At 31.5% G+C, this 18,053-nt stretch overlaps 1 protein-coding gene across 1 annotated transcript in view; it reads right to left on the reverse strand.

Moving 5' to 3' along the window:
- Positions 1-17,833, reverse strand: part of LOC139514586 (neuroglobin-like) — a 28,160-nt gene extending 10,327 nt beyond the window's left edge. Inside the window, exons 1-2 of the mRNA XM_071303987.1 lie at positions 17,431-17,833; positions 1,765-2,002 (exon numbers count right to left, since the gene is read on the reverse strand). Of these exons, the coding sequence (XP_071160088.1) occupies positions 1,765-2,002; positions 17,431-17,600 (408 nt within the window). The 5' untranslated portion in view covers positions 17,601-17,833. The remainder of the gene's footprint in view (positions 1-1,764; positions 2,003-17,430) is intronic.
- Positions 17,834-18,053: the final 220 nt, after the last annotated feature.

Here is an 18,053-nt window from a genome sequence, read left to right on the forward strand (position 1 = left end):
CGTTTCCCTCGGTTTTAGTTTGTTACCCCGATTTTGTTTTTTGTCCCTGGATTTATGAGTTTTGAACAGCGGTATACTACTGTTGCCTTTATTGAACCAATCTAAACATAGTTGTCTCATTTCTTGTTTGAGAATTAAACATAGGCAGCTGGTAAGAATTGAGTCGTAAATGAAATCTAACCCTCTTGTTGGGAGAATGCGACAGAAAGACACAGTTTTTTCTAAAAAAATATTACGAAAGTGACATTAGCATTGCCTCTATTTTCATACTTTACAGATAATTAAAGTTTTATATTTATACTATGATTTTTTTTCTGTAACTTTATATATCAATGTCGGCCCTTGCTTAAACCAAACAAGTTCACATGGTTAAAGCTGCAGTTTTGTACTTTCGATTTTCGTGATGATTCAATATCATTTTCATTGAAATATTGCATAACTTATTGATTAGCTCTAATATGAATAGAAAGACGGGAGAAACATTCGATTGAGTGATTTCCAGTATCTTGCTTGTAACTTGGTCATTCTGAAATATTTTTTTCAAAGGAAAAAGATGGTACAAATCTTTTTAACAAAAAAAAAAAGAGGAAACATCTATTTTTCTAATTCTAGAATATCTTTCTGCTTACTCTTAAAGAAATTCAATCAAAGATACATGTTATTTAATTATAACAAAAAAAAAAACCCATTCTGAGTGGATTGAGTCTCCATCTCGAAACATATTTTATGAGAAAAAATCCCTGAAATAGGACTCTAACATGAATATTAGTAGATAGAAAAAGCCACACGCAGTATTTTACCATAATGGCATCTTCTGTACGAGGTAGTTTATGTTTGAATTAAACACATTTTGCATGTTACTGACCTGTGACTGTATGATGCTTTACATACAAGGTAGGATTGTTTGTCATCATGTCTAGTGGACAATACTTTACAATTATTTTGGTTTAATAATTCTTTTAGAAGTTTTGACAAATGTATTTCAACGATTTCGTCGATGATAGGCTGATTTCGCTACGTTGTGATATTATCGTTATTCTTCTGGATGAGTTACAACTTATTCCTTCTCTAAACCAATTAATACAAATGAACATTATTCTCCAGATGAGACATTTAATTTGTACAATAACATTAAACAGTTGGTATAATGAAACTTGATAGTTTTAAAATACAGTTCTATTACATGTTTTTAAACTTCAGCCACACAAAATAACTATATTTTCCCAAGGCACAGCTGATGCTACAAGCATACATGAGTACATGCACAATTATGCAAACCAAAATACCAATATATATTAAATTTTATTGGGATTCGAACCCCTGCTTCTGTGACATCGCGAAAACAACACTGCCTGCATTGTGTACAGCGCTGTAGACCACACTACCAACTAGGTTATATACTAGTACAATATAGTTTTCGTTAGTTGAGTAGTTTTATTCCTCGTCGGCTTTATGACAGGTTGTAACACAGTAAATGGTGTATAGTGGAAAGTAGAATCTGGTGTACCTTTCAGATAAGCTATGTTTGGTCTATCGTGAAGGATGATAAAGTAATTATCATGCCGTCATGTCAAATTTTAATTTTATTATACACGTTTTAACATTTAACAACTTAAGGACAGACGTTCTCTGTAGGATACACCATAATTTATATATTTATACTAATGCTTTATAAATTTCGTGTGTCCGATGCGCTCTTTTGGATTTATATTAAACACGTAAAGGCTGTTTATGTATTTAATTTAATATATACTGTAGACTCACCTTCAACATTTGTGGTTTGATGTGCCTTTTAACATGTGTTTGTCCTATTGACACCATAACATTATTTAAAAAATCTGATTCATCTAAACTCTCTACTGCTGCCCCTAGTCCTTCCATCACAGATATCGCGTGTTTTTGTAACATATCTTTGTCTATTTCCCATTCCAACTGATTTTCGTTGTTCATGCGCACAATTTTTGGAAATAATGATTTAACATCTGGTTCAGTTTCGAAAAATCTACAAAAAGAGAAAAGACAATAAATTTCACGTAAGATGTTTTATGATGACTGAATATTAGTTGTGTTTCAAAATAGATTGAAAAAGTATCCCTTTATGTCAGACGATGTTTCTAAATCCAAGCCAAAGATATCAGAAATTTTACCTGAACTGGAGTGATCGAAGAAATTTCAACAAAATATTTTGTACGCATCTTTCATATAAGTTGAAATAGGGCGACAAATGCTTTAGCCCTGTATATATGTGTTAATGTTCTCTTACATATTATGATGTAATAACAATATCTTGAAGACTCTTGATATTCTTTGAATTGTGATATAACAGTTTAAGAAACTAGAGAGTAACCATTAAATACAGTTACAGATACAAATTGATGATATGTTTACCTTAAGAGCAATGGGGTACTGTTTTATCGCCCTTTGTAGATAGTCTGAGCATGGACAAGGTTTTGGTATTTACAATGAAATGACGTCGAATTTGAAGAAGAAAAAAAGATCAAACGTTTCGCATTTTTGAACGTTTCTGAAAAGTATAACAACAATACTTAATTCCAAGTAAATTCAAAAAGGAGAAGCCCATAAAATCTGACCAAATCAAACGCTGTCAATCTACGGAACAAGTGAAAAATAATAGAACGAAAACATACAAGGTACCTTTACCATAGTAGATGTACAGAAGTTTGAATTAGTTTTATCTCATTGAAAGCGAAATTTCTCAGTGGTAGATCCAATGTTTTATTTATATCAAGTCTACACAAGTTTCCGACAGTGAACATGTAATGATTTGAAATCAAACATTTACATCTAAGCAATGAATACTTCTCATTTTAAAATATGTACTACGGATTTGCAAGAATCGCCTGATTAGCTTAATAGATGGTACACTTTAATAAAAAAAAATTGCACACATAAGAACTGAAATCAAAATGGTTAAATGAGGTTATTTTACTTTCGAGCTTTGAAGGCATTGTATTCCATGTGAATTTCAGTAATTTAAATCACGTAAAGCCTACCACAGGGTATAGTCAAATTTGAAGTGCACTTTATTTTTCATAATTTCCGTGTCATTTTGGTCTATTGTGGAGAGTTGTCTCATTGCCAATCATACCACATCTTCTTTTTTTTAAAATTTTATATTAAAGACAAATGATTGAAATAAAATTATGTATGGAAATGGGGAATGTGTTAACGAAACAACAACCCGACCAAAGAGCAGAAAACAGCCACAGATAACCAATGGGCCTTCAGCACAGAGAGAAACTCCCGCACCCGGAGCCGAGCCGCAGCTAGCCCCTACACAAAAATAAATGTGTACTATTTCAGTGAAAATGGACATGACACTTAACTCCGAAACAAAAACATGAACTAAAAAATACAACAAAACATATTAGACTAACAAAGGCTTGATGCTCCGGACTTGGGAAAGGCGCAAAAAATACAGCAGGGTTAATCATATTTTGTGAGATATCTAGCAAATGTTGAATAAACAAACACGCAGTAAAATTCAGATGAAAAGAAGTGTGAAGCCGATATCAGAATAGGAAGAAGAAGAAGAAAATAAGCAAAATGACAATAAAACATAAATTAACAAAGGACTACTGGCAGCTCCAGACTTCAATTAAACTGATTGGAAGATTCTGTCTTCATTATATATATGAAAATCAAGCGCAATCCCCCCTGTTAGTGGTTTAGTACAAACCATCATAAACTATATGAAAAGAACATAACCCATATTATGCGAACATGAAAGTACATTCAACATGAAAAATACATTCAAAATTCAAATGACTTATTCAATGTAATTTTATAAACTGCCATGTCTACTATTAATCTGAAAGTCTCGCCAAAGCGAGAGATGTTGTATTAACATCCAGCAGAGAGGATTGAATATAAAACCATTCAATTGTTAACCCGTGAAGATGAAGAAATTGGTTGCATTTTGTTGAGAAATTTGTTATGACGATTCGGTACGATAATACATTTTCTTTCTGCAATTAACAAGAAACATTTTTTATTAAATGAATTATGGCATTTCCTTAAATACTATAATATCGGTAACGAGGCATTTAATACAATATTATATAATTCTAGCTGTAAATTTATTCATTATGAGTCTTCAGTTGCATGTCTTAATGTGTGTTTAATCATTTATGAACATGTACAAAATACTATCACAATGAAGGAAGATTACATATTATATTTATATGAAAAAATATGGCATTTTAAAACCATTATAAAATATAATCATAAGACTAAAATATTTTAAAAGCAACATCTTAAAATAAAATCTTAACATGTCTGCAATATAATTTGTGTACATAATTATCATAAGTAAAATTGAGAATGGAAATGGGGAATGTATCAAAGAGACAACAATCCGACCGAAGAGCAGATAACAGCCGAAGGCAACCAATGAGTATTCAATGCAGAGAGAAAATCCCGCACCCGGAGGCGTGCTTCAGATGGCCCCTTAACAAAATGTGTACTAGTTCAGTGATAATTGACGTCATACTAAACTTCAAAATATATAAAAGAAACTAAAATTAAAAATCGTACAAGACTAACAAAGGCCAGAGGTTACTGACTTTTACAGGCGCAAATATGCGGCGGGGTTAAACATGACTTACATATACAAAATGACAATAGACAATGCGTGTCGGTTGAGAACCAAACTTTCCGGCAAAAGAGATGATTTCGAGTTCCCAACTGTGGACTTTCTATTTCTATGAAGTAACATTCCAGCAGCAATATATGGAGTATATGTCTCCTAGTTGATACGATATTCAAGAGCTTACGATTCCTATTATTATGTCCTTGATTGGATTACTGATACAAGGAAGGCAATCCACCAAGTGTTCTTAATGGTATAAATCCGAAATACACCCCTTTAAGAAAATTTGGACACCATCACGAGTTTGGTTGACCATTATAGAACATCTGTCTCACAGAGAACCTCAAAATGTGACCCATTACTGTAGATTAGATATATTTGGCAAAAAATAAATTAAAAAATGATTTCATCTATCTATAAAAAAACATGTATTAATGGATTGTCTTTGTGTTGTAAATTAATATTTTGCCCCTCAAACTCTGCAATTCAACTTTTACAAAATCATGCAAAATACAAAATGCAGTATACTGTAAAAAAAAATTCTTCCATAGAAATGTATAGGTTTAGATAATAGATTTTTTTATTTTATAATTTCACTAGATTCAATCCAGTCGGAAACCAGGTTGAAATAGAACAAAAGAATCGAAGCTCTCTATTAGAGAAGGCGATAAATGTTTACTGTATTGTTTACTATAGTGACAAATTTTTAAAAAGTTAATAGAAACAAACAAAACTGCAATTTTCTTCTCAATTACGAGGTGTTTTATTTCAAAAACACCATTTGCATAAGTTTTCAATTTATCTAGTACATAGTTAAGCAGAACAATTAGATATCAAGTCGACGACATGGGTATCTTTCAAGTTGGATGACAAAAATGCATAACCTCCAATTTTTTTGAAAAAATTACCACGGACGGAAAAGATATCAATCTATTAGTTCAGTAATTTTCGTGTCTGCCCTTCCATTATGTGACTGAAGAAAAAATTCCAAAAAATAGGTAACAATTGTATCGAAAAGAGAAAATCGAGTGCACCTTTTTATGTTAGGGCGTGTTTGAGTTGAGTATTTAGTCTTGATATCGTTCAAAGTAAGAATAATTCATACATCGTCTCGCTTCAGATTCTATCATTTTTATATATTAAAGCTACAGGTTGACTTTATAACACAAAAAAATAACAGTACTAAAAGATGAAGTATATGGGTCAAGTGAAATACCTATCTAATGAGTCACAAAAACAGGGAAGGTGTGTTCGAATAGCTATTTTCTTACTGAAAGTACTTGACGACAGTCTTACAAGTTGGATGATGAAAATGCATATCTTCGAAAAATTCTAATTTTTTGTGTGTGATAACTAGGGTTTATAGTCTTCAACCACTAAAAAAATCTAGTCTGCCCTTCCACGAAATATTTAATTAGATTTTTTTTAAATGTTTATGATTTTTCGAAAATTCCACCTATCAACCGATTAGACAATAGTTTTAAGTTGAATCAATGCAGACAAGATCATTAACTGATGCTCATTAGCTAGTTGATACATTTGTCTTTTAAAATATAACTGACATAAGGATCGTATTGGTGCAATGTGGATAAATTTATCGGTTTCCAAGAGCAAAATTGGTAGCGCGTCATCGCTACAATGGCTTCCATTTTTACGATTGTGAAAATGAACTGGCGTAATGGGGAGATAATTTTGACGAAGTAGGATCCTGACTGCAATCCACTCCCAACCGTGAAATAGTTAACTTTTTATATTTTCGTAAACGTTTTAATCTGGTAAATTGTTCATATCAACATTTTGCAAAATATTACACACTTTTTCAAAATAGTGATATACTTTTTACAATGTACGACACAAATGATTAAAATTAAGTTAAACGTCTCTAATGTTTGAAATGTTTACAAATAAACGACCTTTTAAAAAGCACAAAATGGATCTTTTCATAACTAGAATTGACTTTACGGACCTATTACAGAACTGTCATTCACTTACATGCCCATGGGGTTTTCATCGTAAATGGCAACAATTATCTCATCAGGAAACACAATGGTTAAACAGTTGAAAAAACAAACAAAATAAATTATTCTATTCATATTTTTGGTTTTACTTTTTAGAAAGGAATACAAAATGCAGAAAATGTGTTTTCTTAAGATTAACACCAATCCCAGTGGAATTTCTACATCACAATGTCAATTAATTTACTTTAGACATTTACTGAAATCTTCGCGGTTTGGAAAAACGATTTTATTTTGTATTGAAAAAAAACCCCACTTCGACGAGATCTTCCAAATTAGTTATATCTTTTGAAATACATAACTTGTAATATAGAGGTGTTTCATTCAATACTAATGGCTTCTGTAATATGCAGCGCAGAAAATATACCATAGAAAAACAAACCGAAGACAAATTGTAAAGAGATCATATGCGTAATCTGCTTCAGACATCAATAAAAAGAACAACTACAAATGACAAAGTATTACGGCATCGTACTTTTGTTGATTTGATTTACAGCAAAATACAAAAGGTTTTGTACATGTACGGGTAAACAGTCGATATCAATTATATCAGGTATATTAATAAGTCAGGTATCTCATGACCACAACTATATATTTTTATATATACTTGTAAAAAGGTTTGCTTTGGAAATTTGACACTTCCTGTACAATTCTTACTAAAATTCAGACATTATAACCTAATTTTTACGGTTATTTTGTTTTTTGAGACATTTAATTTAGATACGATTCATATGCACTTATTGATCCTAACGTTGTCAATTTAACTCTTTGAATATTGTATTTATCGGCACTTATTTCGTTTTTAATGAATGTAATCATATTAACTCAATATGTATTACTCTGCAATTATGAAAACGTATGAGATTCCTGTACACATTATATGAAGACAAGACAGGACAAGACAAGACACGACAAGACAAGACAAGACAAGAAAAGACAAGGCAATGCTTTATTATATATCTATATTTATTCGAAATTGCACAAGGTCATACTTTTCTCAGACTGTTTATGACGGGTTTACACACAATCTGTTTGATGTGTACTGATTGATATTTTTGTGTGAAAAAACGCGAGTTATTTATTATTTGCAATTGTTATTTTACATGCTTTCAGTTGCTGCAAGTACTCTTAGTTTGGTAATTTGCGTCTTTTGTAAGTACATTTTTTGTTTTGTCATGATTTAGGTCATTTGTTTCCTTTTTATGATCGTTTTTACATTTCGTCATGCCAAGGCCCTTTATAGCTTATTATGCAGTATGAGTTTTACTCATTGATGAAAGCGATCACCATATTTGATATAAGCCAACGCCATTTGACCTTTGGTGGATAGATGTCTCATTCGCATTTCATCTCCTTATCTCTCTAAAATTAAAACAAACGTAATAGTGTCATCATCATGATAGTAAGCATCAGGTGGGTTTTATGTTAGACGTATACAGATTACCTACTGAAGTCCTTTGAAATTCGTTGAAAACGAAATCAAATGTATGCACTTTTAACATTTCTAAAATGTTCTGATGTCTAATCGGCAATCAAACCACATCTTCTTATTTTTATAATGCAGCGTTTCAAAATATTAATTTATTTGATTATATTTCCCCCTGTTCGTTTGCATTGCAGTGTTGTATTGTTTGCAAGTGCATGTACTTTTCAAATGTCATACACCAACTTTTTGCTAGGTATTTTCAAACAGAGCTAAAAGCGTAGGAGACAATGGAATTTTTATACCAAGGACCATAATAAAATATACACACAAGACCATCGTTTCAAGCAAAATTTTTTAGATGTGTAAGTACGACATCCACAAGAATATTTGAAACAAGACATCTAAAAGAATAAGTATGGACATATTTTGGTTTCCAATTACCAATGGTCTCTCGAGGATTTTTGTACCTGCAAATAATGATGTGAAAGCTCACACTTTTAAGAATAACTCAGGGTAAACATTGAACAAAGAATCTAGTCTGTAGTATTCAAACTATATTTCTACTTTTATAATTGTCTAGATTAATGAATATGTTGAATGGATTTGTCAGAATATAAATTACAATGTTCTCATCTCTAATAGATTTGAACCTTTATGGTTCTTGTTTTAAAGTGAACTAAGGTTAAGTGAAATAGGTTTGCTAGAAATGTTAGCATATGTTTCTAGCAATTAACCTTGTCTATAATAACGTTTACATTAAATGTCCAATTCAACATGAAGATGCGTTAATATCTATTAAAAAAGAAAATATATTGTGTCTATAAACCTACGGAGTGGTTATAATACAAATCTTCAAACAATTCTATTTTGAACGATTCTATCACTATACACTGATATTTTGATACAGATTCGCTTTACATTTTGATTCTTTATGAAAAAATGTAATTACAAAAATAAGATATCAAAAGGTCTTTTCATATTAACGTCGCTTAAAACAACTTCTTTTAATAGCCAGAAAGAAATCATATTCTGGAGCATTTGAATTCCAAAGTAACTATACAAGATAATCAAATCGCAAGCTAACTATAAGAATGACTAAAGCTCTATACATATTAAATTATTTCATATATAGAAGGATTCTGCTGAAAAGGAAGCCATTGGAATAAAGATTAAAAATGGCAAGGTTAATGTCACTCTTTTGAAGATTAAATAGACGCCATCATTACTTGGTTGAATTGTTATTGGTACACACAGAATATGATGGAGAAAATATGTTAGAAAGGGATCACAAACCTGGCACAGTGGCGAATCATCTACGTATACGACTAAACTATAAAAATCAGTTGGAAAACGTATAATATTCCAGATAGACACTAGGCAGACAAATAACCCTAACAAAATGAAAACAAAACAAAACTAGGAACCGATCTAACAATACTCGCAATTCCTGATTATTCTCTGACAAGATTTCAGTCACTTCAGTCTTCTTCGTGGACGCCAAAATTTCTTCGCTCTTCAATCCCATTGTCCCATTTATAGATCTTACCGAATTAGTGCATTGTTTTTTTCAACAATGGATACTGATGACGTATTTACAATTGGCCGTATGGAAATGCAAACAATCAATACATAGTTAGCTGATTTGATCTTAACTGGATTCATTGTTTAGATTATAGAGTGCTACATCTCACTGAAGTATATCCTACATCTCTTGAAACGCCTTTTGATTTGAAAGTTAACGTCAGGCTATTCAAATATTTTTAAGAATTTTTATACACTTCACATTGAAGATGCTATTAAAATTTAATTGTTAACCTGAAAGGGTATATGAGGCAAATAAATATATGTGTATTGCAAGTATACCTCCTATTCCAGTTTGACGATGGCCGTGCAGAATTAATAGATCTGGAGGTAGGTAAATTTTGACTTGGGACGATAAAGTCAAGCTACGTGTAGAGATAGATAAGGCTTAATTTGGATCACTATTGAAATGTATTAATTTAAAAATGATTTGAAAAAGAAAAAGAAAATACTCATACATAGTATTCTTTTCAATTGTAACTTGTAGGAAACACAATCTTTTTGTATGTATTCTAATCAGTGGAAACAAGCTTAAATCTTGTAAAAGAACCTTGTGATAATTCAATTATTTAATAAAGACATAACAACTATCTTGCTGATCATTATCATGTGTATTGCCAATTTTACTTCTGAAAAGATTGAATGATAGACACCAAATAAATATTACAGATAATAACACAATCATTTATCCTGACTATAATCTGACAAGAAAGAAGACTTACGATTCAAAGTTCAGCGTCCTTTTTCCGAGTAGTTTGCATGCAAAATCTACTTATCCAAATAATTTTCTACAGTTATGTTAATATCGTTTTTTGTTGAAATTTGCAATTTTCCCAGGAATATTGGAAAGTCTTCCTTGTCTGTTTTGGGCTCATAATAAACACATCAATAACATAGATACATTAAGCGTCTTTGATACGTAATCACTTTTGTTTTTTTATTACGAGAAGAGTCATAGACATCATTGAAGTAATAGAAGAAAATCCAAATCTATGAATATGAGTAACTTGATGAAAACTTAGGGTACAAATCAAGAGCAGCACTTAAAATCATTTCAATAATAATTGTTCTAATGTAAGCTCTCATAACATTCTATGACATTGTGTTCAATGGTTATTATAGCTCTAAATGTCAACAAATATTCAAGTTCTTTATTAACTACACCAGATGAGGATTTCGACAATTTACGTCTTTTCAATGGTGTTAAAGTCTAAAGTAATTTTTCAATGGTGATAAAGTCTAAAGTAACTGAAAGTCCAAACCCTAGTATAAATTTTAAAGAACTGATTTTTATACGTTAATGACTTTTAAATGAGTTAGAAAAGTAAAATAACAAAAATACCAAACTCCGAGGAAAATTCAAAACGAAAAGTCCGTTGTCAAATGGCAAAATCAAAATCTAAATAAAGGCAACAGTGGTATACTGCTGTTCGAAAGTCATATATCGATTGAGAAAAAAACAAATCCGGGTTACAAATTAAAACCAATGAAAACACATGTACTGTAAGAGGAAAACAACGAAACAACAAAAAACAAACGAAACGATGTAGAAGATAACAACTGCCATTTTCCTGACTTGGTACAGGACATTTTAAGAAAATTTGGTGGGTTGAACCTGGTTTTGTGGCTAGCCAAACCTCACACTTTTTAGCAATGTTAAATATAACACCAAAAAGACACCATTACATGACAGGAATACAGTACAAATCAATGTAAGATTAAACATATTAATTCATAATGGATTGGGAAACAAGTTATTACCAATACTTATATTAATCCCTTTCCACTTTGCAGAGGCGAGTGCTGCCTTGTAGCGATATTAGCCTACATTTTTCGAAATCCAATCCACTAAAAATTAATTTGTTTAAACTAAATGCATTTTCTTCTTCTTCTCATTTATAAAAGTGTATGCATTTGTAACTTGGATATTAAATGGATATGCAGTGCGATATCTCTATAATGTTACCTCTCTGTTTGACTCTTTACATAGGTAGAAGGGGATGACCATTTGATTCAGAGAAGGGGCGGGAGGATTATTTGCGAATTGACATGTCATTTTGCATCTGCTGGTACACATTCTACTATTTTCTCAATGGCTTCGCAGCGCGTAATTTTATTTGCACTTTTAACAGTATACACGACAGTTTTCTGTATTTTGCTCTGAATGGTTGAAATGCAATGAGGAGTTTTTAGGCAGACAATATATTCATTTTCATCTTTTGCTTAGCCAGCATTTTCATTTTGTATTTCTTTTTTTGGGTAGAATATTTTTAGTTCTAAAAATGCCAGGATATCATTTCAGACCCTCCCTGAAAGTCGGGTGGTTGTCCTCTAGGTATAATCATCGGTCGACTCAGTTTTCCTGTCGAATGAAAGCGGCCCTTTCTGGCTCCATTCATCAATACTAACTGGCCGCCATGATACAGATTTTTTCGCTTAAGGTGGCATTTAACCCTAACCAACTCCCAAACCCTTAATAAGATAAGATACAACTATCATTCTGTGAAATTTCATTGTATCCTAATGAAAGTTTGTATTCCTCAATAGAGAAAACATCACAGATCATGAGATAATACTTATAAAATTTAGTTCTATCTTCAGTTTCCGAATATAAAAACATACAGTTTTATTAGAGGGTTCGAGAGAAAGTATTAACCAACCTACGTTTCTTATTTGGATTATCTACATGGGTAATAAACACCAAATCTATTGTTTCTTCAAAGAACAGTGACAACCATATGACTAAACTTATTTTGAACTGCATGAATGCAGAACTTTTAAATCTAAAACCTCTGTAGGACAAGCATGTCCTCCGTCGACATATATACATGCCAACATTATCAGAACAGCATAAAGGTTATGTGACACAAGCATTTAAGCTTCCATTATTAAATATGAATCCTAAGAGAGTGAGCCAACCATTCGTGTCCATGAGGGAGAAAGTAAATCAATCGTCTCCACGAGGGAGTAGGCCAATCATCGTCATTGTTTTGCATAACATTGACAGAAATATGTTATTTAGTAATACCGGACGAAATAATATAAAAGCAGACATTCCCAGAAGTATTTTCATTACAGTAATTGTTTAATAACTCACTACGTCAATTGATAGAAGGGTTAGATTCAGGTCATATGACAGTCTTCTAGAGAATCGTGATCAACTTGCAAATTATGATTTTATCTAATAATAAACACGGATGAACATTTTGAATGTCATTGTTTGAATTGATACCAGTAGTCCTTCATCTAAAACTGCGTTATTAAGATAATTACGGAATAATTCCCTTACATATTAGTGTCTGCAATCAATACAAAGTCTAATCAACACTTCATGTTGCTGATTCCTGATATCAATGAAGATATGATAGACATACCTATACAAATAGTGTGATGATAGGCCCCAAGAATATACTATTGACAGAGATTTCACTTACAAACGGACCAATCAGGTTCAGATGATATTTGTATAGTTTTTATATGATTGACACGGACGCATTTAATAAGAGTTTGTCATATAGAATTAAGTTTAGTAATCTGTATCATGCGATATCAATTGAAAAACACATTCGTGACATCAAAAATGTATAACAAATGAACACTTGACATTTTGATATTTTGTGTTTGATGAACAAATAACATTTTTTTTTTTTAAACTTTGACACACAACAATTAGAAAAAAACTCACACCTGTGCTTTGGTTAATTGAAAGTTTTTGTGGAAATTATTCCGAAAACTCAAAAAGGAAGACCATGCCAATAGATACTGAAAATTCTCTAAAAGCTTTATTGCATTCCATTCCTTTCAGTAGTACATCCAAATGAGTTCTGATCCCAAAATCCCATTAACGACAAGAATAGATGCAGTAATACGGATTTAGTAAATAGGCACATAAATGGTATCAGACTGCAACATAATATAAACAACATTGGTTGCTTGAGCTGGTCATCAGTTGTGTGTACTCTAACTTGGGTGAAGGAGGTCAACTTCGGAACTATGTGATTGGATGTATGGGTTTACTAAATAAAAAAGGTATAAATGAATAACACTATACATTTTTAAACACATGAACATATTTTTTAGAACTAAGAATATGATGTTAAGTGATATGGATACTATAATACAGCTAAACAAGAAGATAGTCATCCTCCATTTGACTACAATTTATAAAACAGAATAATAAAGTACCTATACCACACATAAATGTTAACTTTGTACTGGTTTTTACTACTTCTAAAACATGGTAATTTAGAGAGAATGACTTCAGTTTCCAATGTTGGAGGACATTCAAGGACATGCATTTACTCCTTCATGTCGTTGACAGTTTTAAGTATTACGTCTTGAGCGTTTAGAAACTGATTGTTACATTGAAATATAGTCAATGACAACAGAGTTTAAATTAGTTTAATTCAAACCAGTCGTGAATAATAATTTCTTTAAACGTTCAATTACCAGTCAATGTGACGAATGCAAGGATACTAAACAACCGCTTCAGTTTAGAAGTTTCTTTGAAATGAAAAAAAAAACACGGTTAAAATGTTGTAGTTTTAGCTTTTTATTTATTTTATTTTGCTTTACAAAGAGTAGAATGCTAAATACTTCGTTTTTTCGACAGATAAGTAAACAAACATCCTAAAAATCCACATGAAAAATCCACATGATGTTCCCAAGGTCTGAAACCTTAAAATGTGTGTTTTTTCTCACTCAAAGAAAGCCCTATTTTAGTGCTAAACATTCCCTATTTATTATTATTTTGATATTATGAAAGTTGCACATGATTGATAATTACAAATATGCACTGCATATGGTATGGAAGAATTCTATGGCAATATTTTTTTTCTGAATTGCTAAACTTTAACGCGCGTGGACGTTCCCGGTGTAATAGCCAGCAACGCCGGGTATATGGGTTTTTTTAACAACGAGTCATTGGCCAATCAAAATACGAGAAAATACTAAATTAGAATAAGAAATTTTATTGACGTGGTGCTGACTACAGAATGGTCAGCAATGTTCATGTACACATTCAGTCTGCCATTGTTGTAAGAATTGAAAGAGAAGTTTTTGACCTGAAATTGTCAGCAATGTTGACTTACTCTAACTACAAATTCCTATGGTCTGATTTTCATTTTTCTAAGGTTAATAAAAAAGCATTAATCATAATAAATTTTAATAAAAAAAAATCAACAAAATGTGTGTTAACTTTGGAAGTCCGTCAGAGTTCTTTTGTTCCTCAGATCAGGTTATATCGTAGTAAATACAGCTGAACGGACGTACTTGGTCAACTCCTCATTATCCAAAAACTACAATATGTTTCTGCTAATTATGTGGATCTACAACATAAACGGAAGACAGAAACGATATCAACGCTGTACACTCAGTTTAAAGGTCCGCGCTACCATACACACCAAATCCTATTATAGTACGGCTGTATTAACAGCGGTTTACTACTGTTGCCCTTTATTCATTGAGGAGAAACTATATCCACAAACCATTCTGGACTGGGGAGCGACTACCACTTGCAGTCCAAGAACTCTGTATTTGGGTGTTGGGTATGGGATTTTACAGTCATAAACAAGCTTCCTGTGATAATTTTAGTCAACGACTCATTGACCAGTATTATGTCAACAGGGTCGGCTTATCTACCTGTCTACCTGGCCTTGAAAAAGCTACAGCGAAGAGCCGTACATCAAACCAAAATAGTAAAGAAACAAAAATTGTGGCCTATTACTTTATCAACTTTTCGACATCAAAAACATATTTGAATTCTCATCAAACGCTCTAAGGCTCTAAGGCACTGAGCCAACCGTGTGAGGACTGTACAGCCAGTCGAGGTGGATAAAGACTTCCGTAGTTGTTAGTTTGTCAATATACTTGAAATAGCTCCTCTGAATAATTTGGATTAACTTCTTGTGAATTTTCGGAAATCAATAATTGATTCGTTAACCGGAATAAGCTTTTTGTTGTTATATTTCTCACTTTTTATGTTAAAAGAATGAGAAACTCTGCTGTCAGCGAAAACTATATTATCCTCACGACTGCGATTGATTTCTTTTATTACAGCTATGATATAACATGTATAAGAACATAATCATTCAATGAAATAAGATTAAATTAAGGAGGATTACGATCTGTTTAAATTCCATCAACAAGTATATTTATATATATATCTATTACTTATACTTCATAAAAAGCTCGGTGTCATATATACCTTTGTATAACAGCTAATAAAATCACTGGATCTTATTTTGTTTTTGCAAAGTATGATTATAGTTTTATCTCATATTTCTTACAAAGGAACACCACATTTTAGGAAACTGACAATTTAAAAAGAAGGGAAATAATGTTTTAGCAATGTACTACACATATCATCAATATATTCGATTGTGTAGGTTGCATTAAACATAATTTATTGACCAAAGACTAGTTGGGATGACCTCATTTAAAAGTATTAACACATGATATATAAATTTGACCTCATTTAAAGTGTTGAGACACGAGATATCTTAAATTTCATCTCCCATAGTTCAACCTCCACAATATTTGTGTACTTTTTTATTAATTCATCTCATTGATTTATTATTCTATTTGATTTATGTTAATTCGTTATTCTATTAATGAAAAACCAATCTTTATTGTCAAACACTATTAGTTTTATTTAGAGGCTTCTTATAGAATGTTAGTTAGACTTATGTTTCAATCTTCGGATATTGTTCAAGGAACCATCTTTGTTCTTTTCGTACTTTTAATAGATTAAAAAAAATGTCACCACTAGCAAAAACTTTGAATAACAAATTTTTCTTTCTGTGTTTAAAACATACCAATACAATTTACACATATCTGTACACACAATTTCACAAAGATGAAAGTCTCACATACCTTATTTTTGAATCTTTTCTCGTTGTATGGTCTATAGTAAAAAAATTTAGAAATGATTTCGAACGGCAATCATTAGCTTAATTCAATACTCGTTCTTTAAAACAGAAATATTTGCAAACGTTTTTATGGACACATAACATTGACAGCTTTATTGTTTTTTTTATAAATTAATGTCTATTCTGTTGGAATTTGCGAGTCTATATTCAGACAAAAAGTAATTAAACATAATTTAAACAGCAACATTTTAATCAGTAATATAGCTCAATGCTTTTAAAATCTTTACTAATAAAATTGCAGCCCAGTGACCTTCTACTATAAGACAATACAAATACAATCCACAAGTATGAATGCTTGATTTGATATTGTTATATGAGTGTATTGTCTAAAGTAAATTATCTAAAAGAAAACAACTTTAAAAAATGTATGCCTTTGAAACATGAAGTATAGCAGTGTAATTATATGCTCCTGATTTTCTGAAGTAGATTTCTGCACACATTTGTCACTGGATTTTTCCTTCTAAAAATGTAACTGTTTCCTAATAATTTTGATTTTACAGTTTCGCCTTTGATTTGTCTAAATAGTGATAGCAATAGTGATAGCCGCTGTACGCTCGTGCCAGCCCCCGTACGCTTGTGCCAGGTTATCTCATCTGATCATAACGGAGATAATAAAATCGTTGGACAGCGAAAACAATAAAATTACAAATAGCCTTTTGCTGATACTGTATTTATCGTTATGCTCTATGATATAAAAGATATCGAACAATAAATAACTACTGTCTAAAACGATATATTTAAATAGCAATTTTATAGCAACATAGTTCCGAAAATATAATTGAAATATAAGGAATTGTGAACAAGCATATTAAAGCAGTTAAGATATGGTAACATTGATAATATATGGATTAAAATCACGAACTTTACCTCATGAAAACTATGACACCTAATTTTCCCAAGTCATCTTTGATTAGATCCCACGTGTCCTGAATTTGGTGAATCTGATGAAGTGTTAAATAGGTGCTGAGTTGACCTCCCCTACCTCCTCCTCCCCCTCCATTTGACACAGAGGGACAGTTCACAATAGTATTTCCCATTTTAACAAATTAGTTAACATTATCTTATCGCTTCAAATATTCATTATCTATCACTTCTAATAAAACAGAAGTTTTCATTCACTGATTAGCTGTTTTTTTCCATCCATTATTACAATGTTGTATGTTATCGTTGCAAATCCGATTCAAACAATGTTAAAGTTAACCGAACTCGTTGTTATTGGATAGTTGTCAAAGAAAACCAAGATTCGAGTGTTATATTTATATTATGTGAGTGATTTTGAAGCAACCAATAAACTGATGCGATTGTATTTGTTTGTATAGAATTTTATATGACAAATAAATAGAATGATCGTTTAGGAGCTGGGCTCTTAATTAACTTTTTATCCATTGATCATGTATTTATTTTATCTTATTGATAGAACTTGTCCTGCATAATAAAGAGAATAATTTTCTGCTATATAAATTTCTTATTAAATTCCGGATGAATGAAAC

The sequence above is a fragment of the Mytilus edulis genome, chromosome 3, assembly GCF_963676685.1.
Source record: "Mytilus edulis chromosome 3, xbMytEdul2.2, whole genome shotgun sequence".
NCBI classification, from domain to species: Eukaryota; Metazoa; Mollusca; class Bivalvia; order Mytilida; family Mytilidae; genus Mytilus; species Mytilus edulis.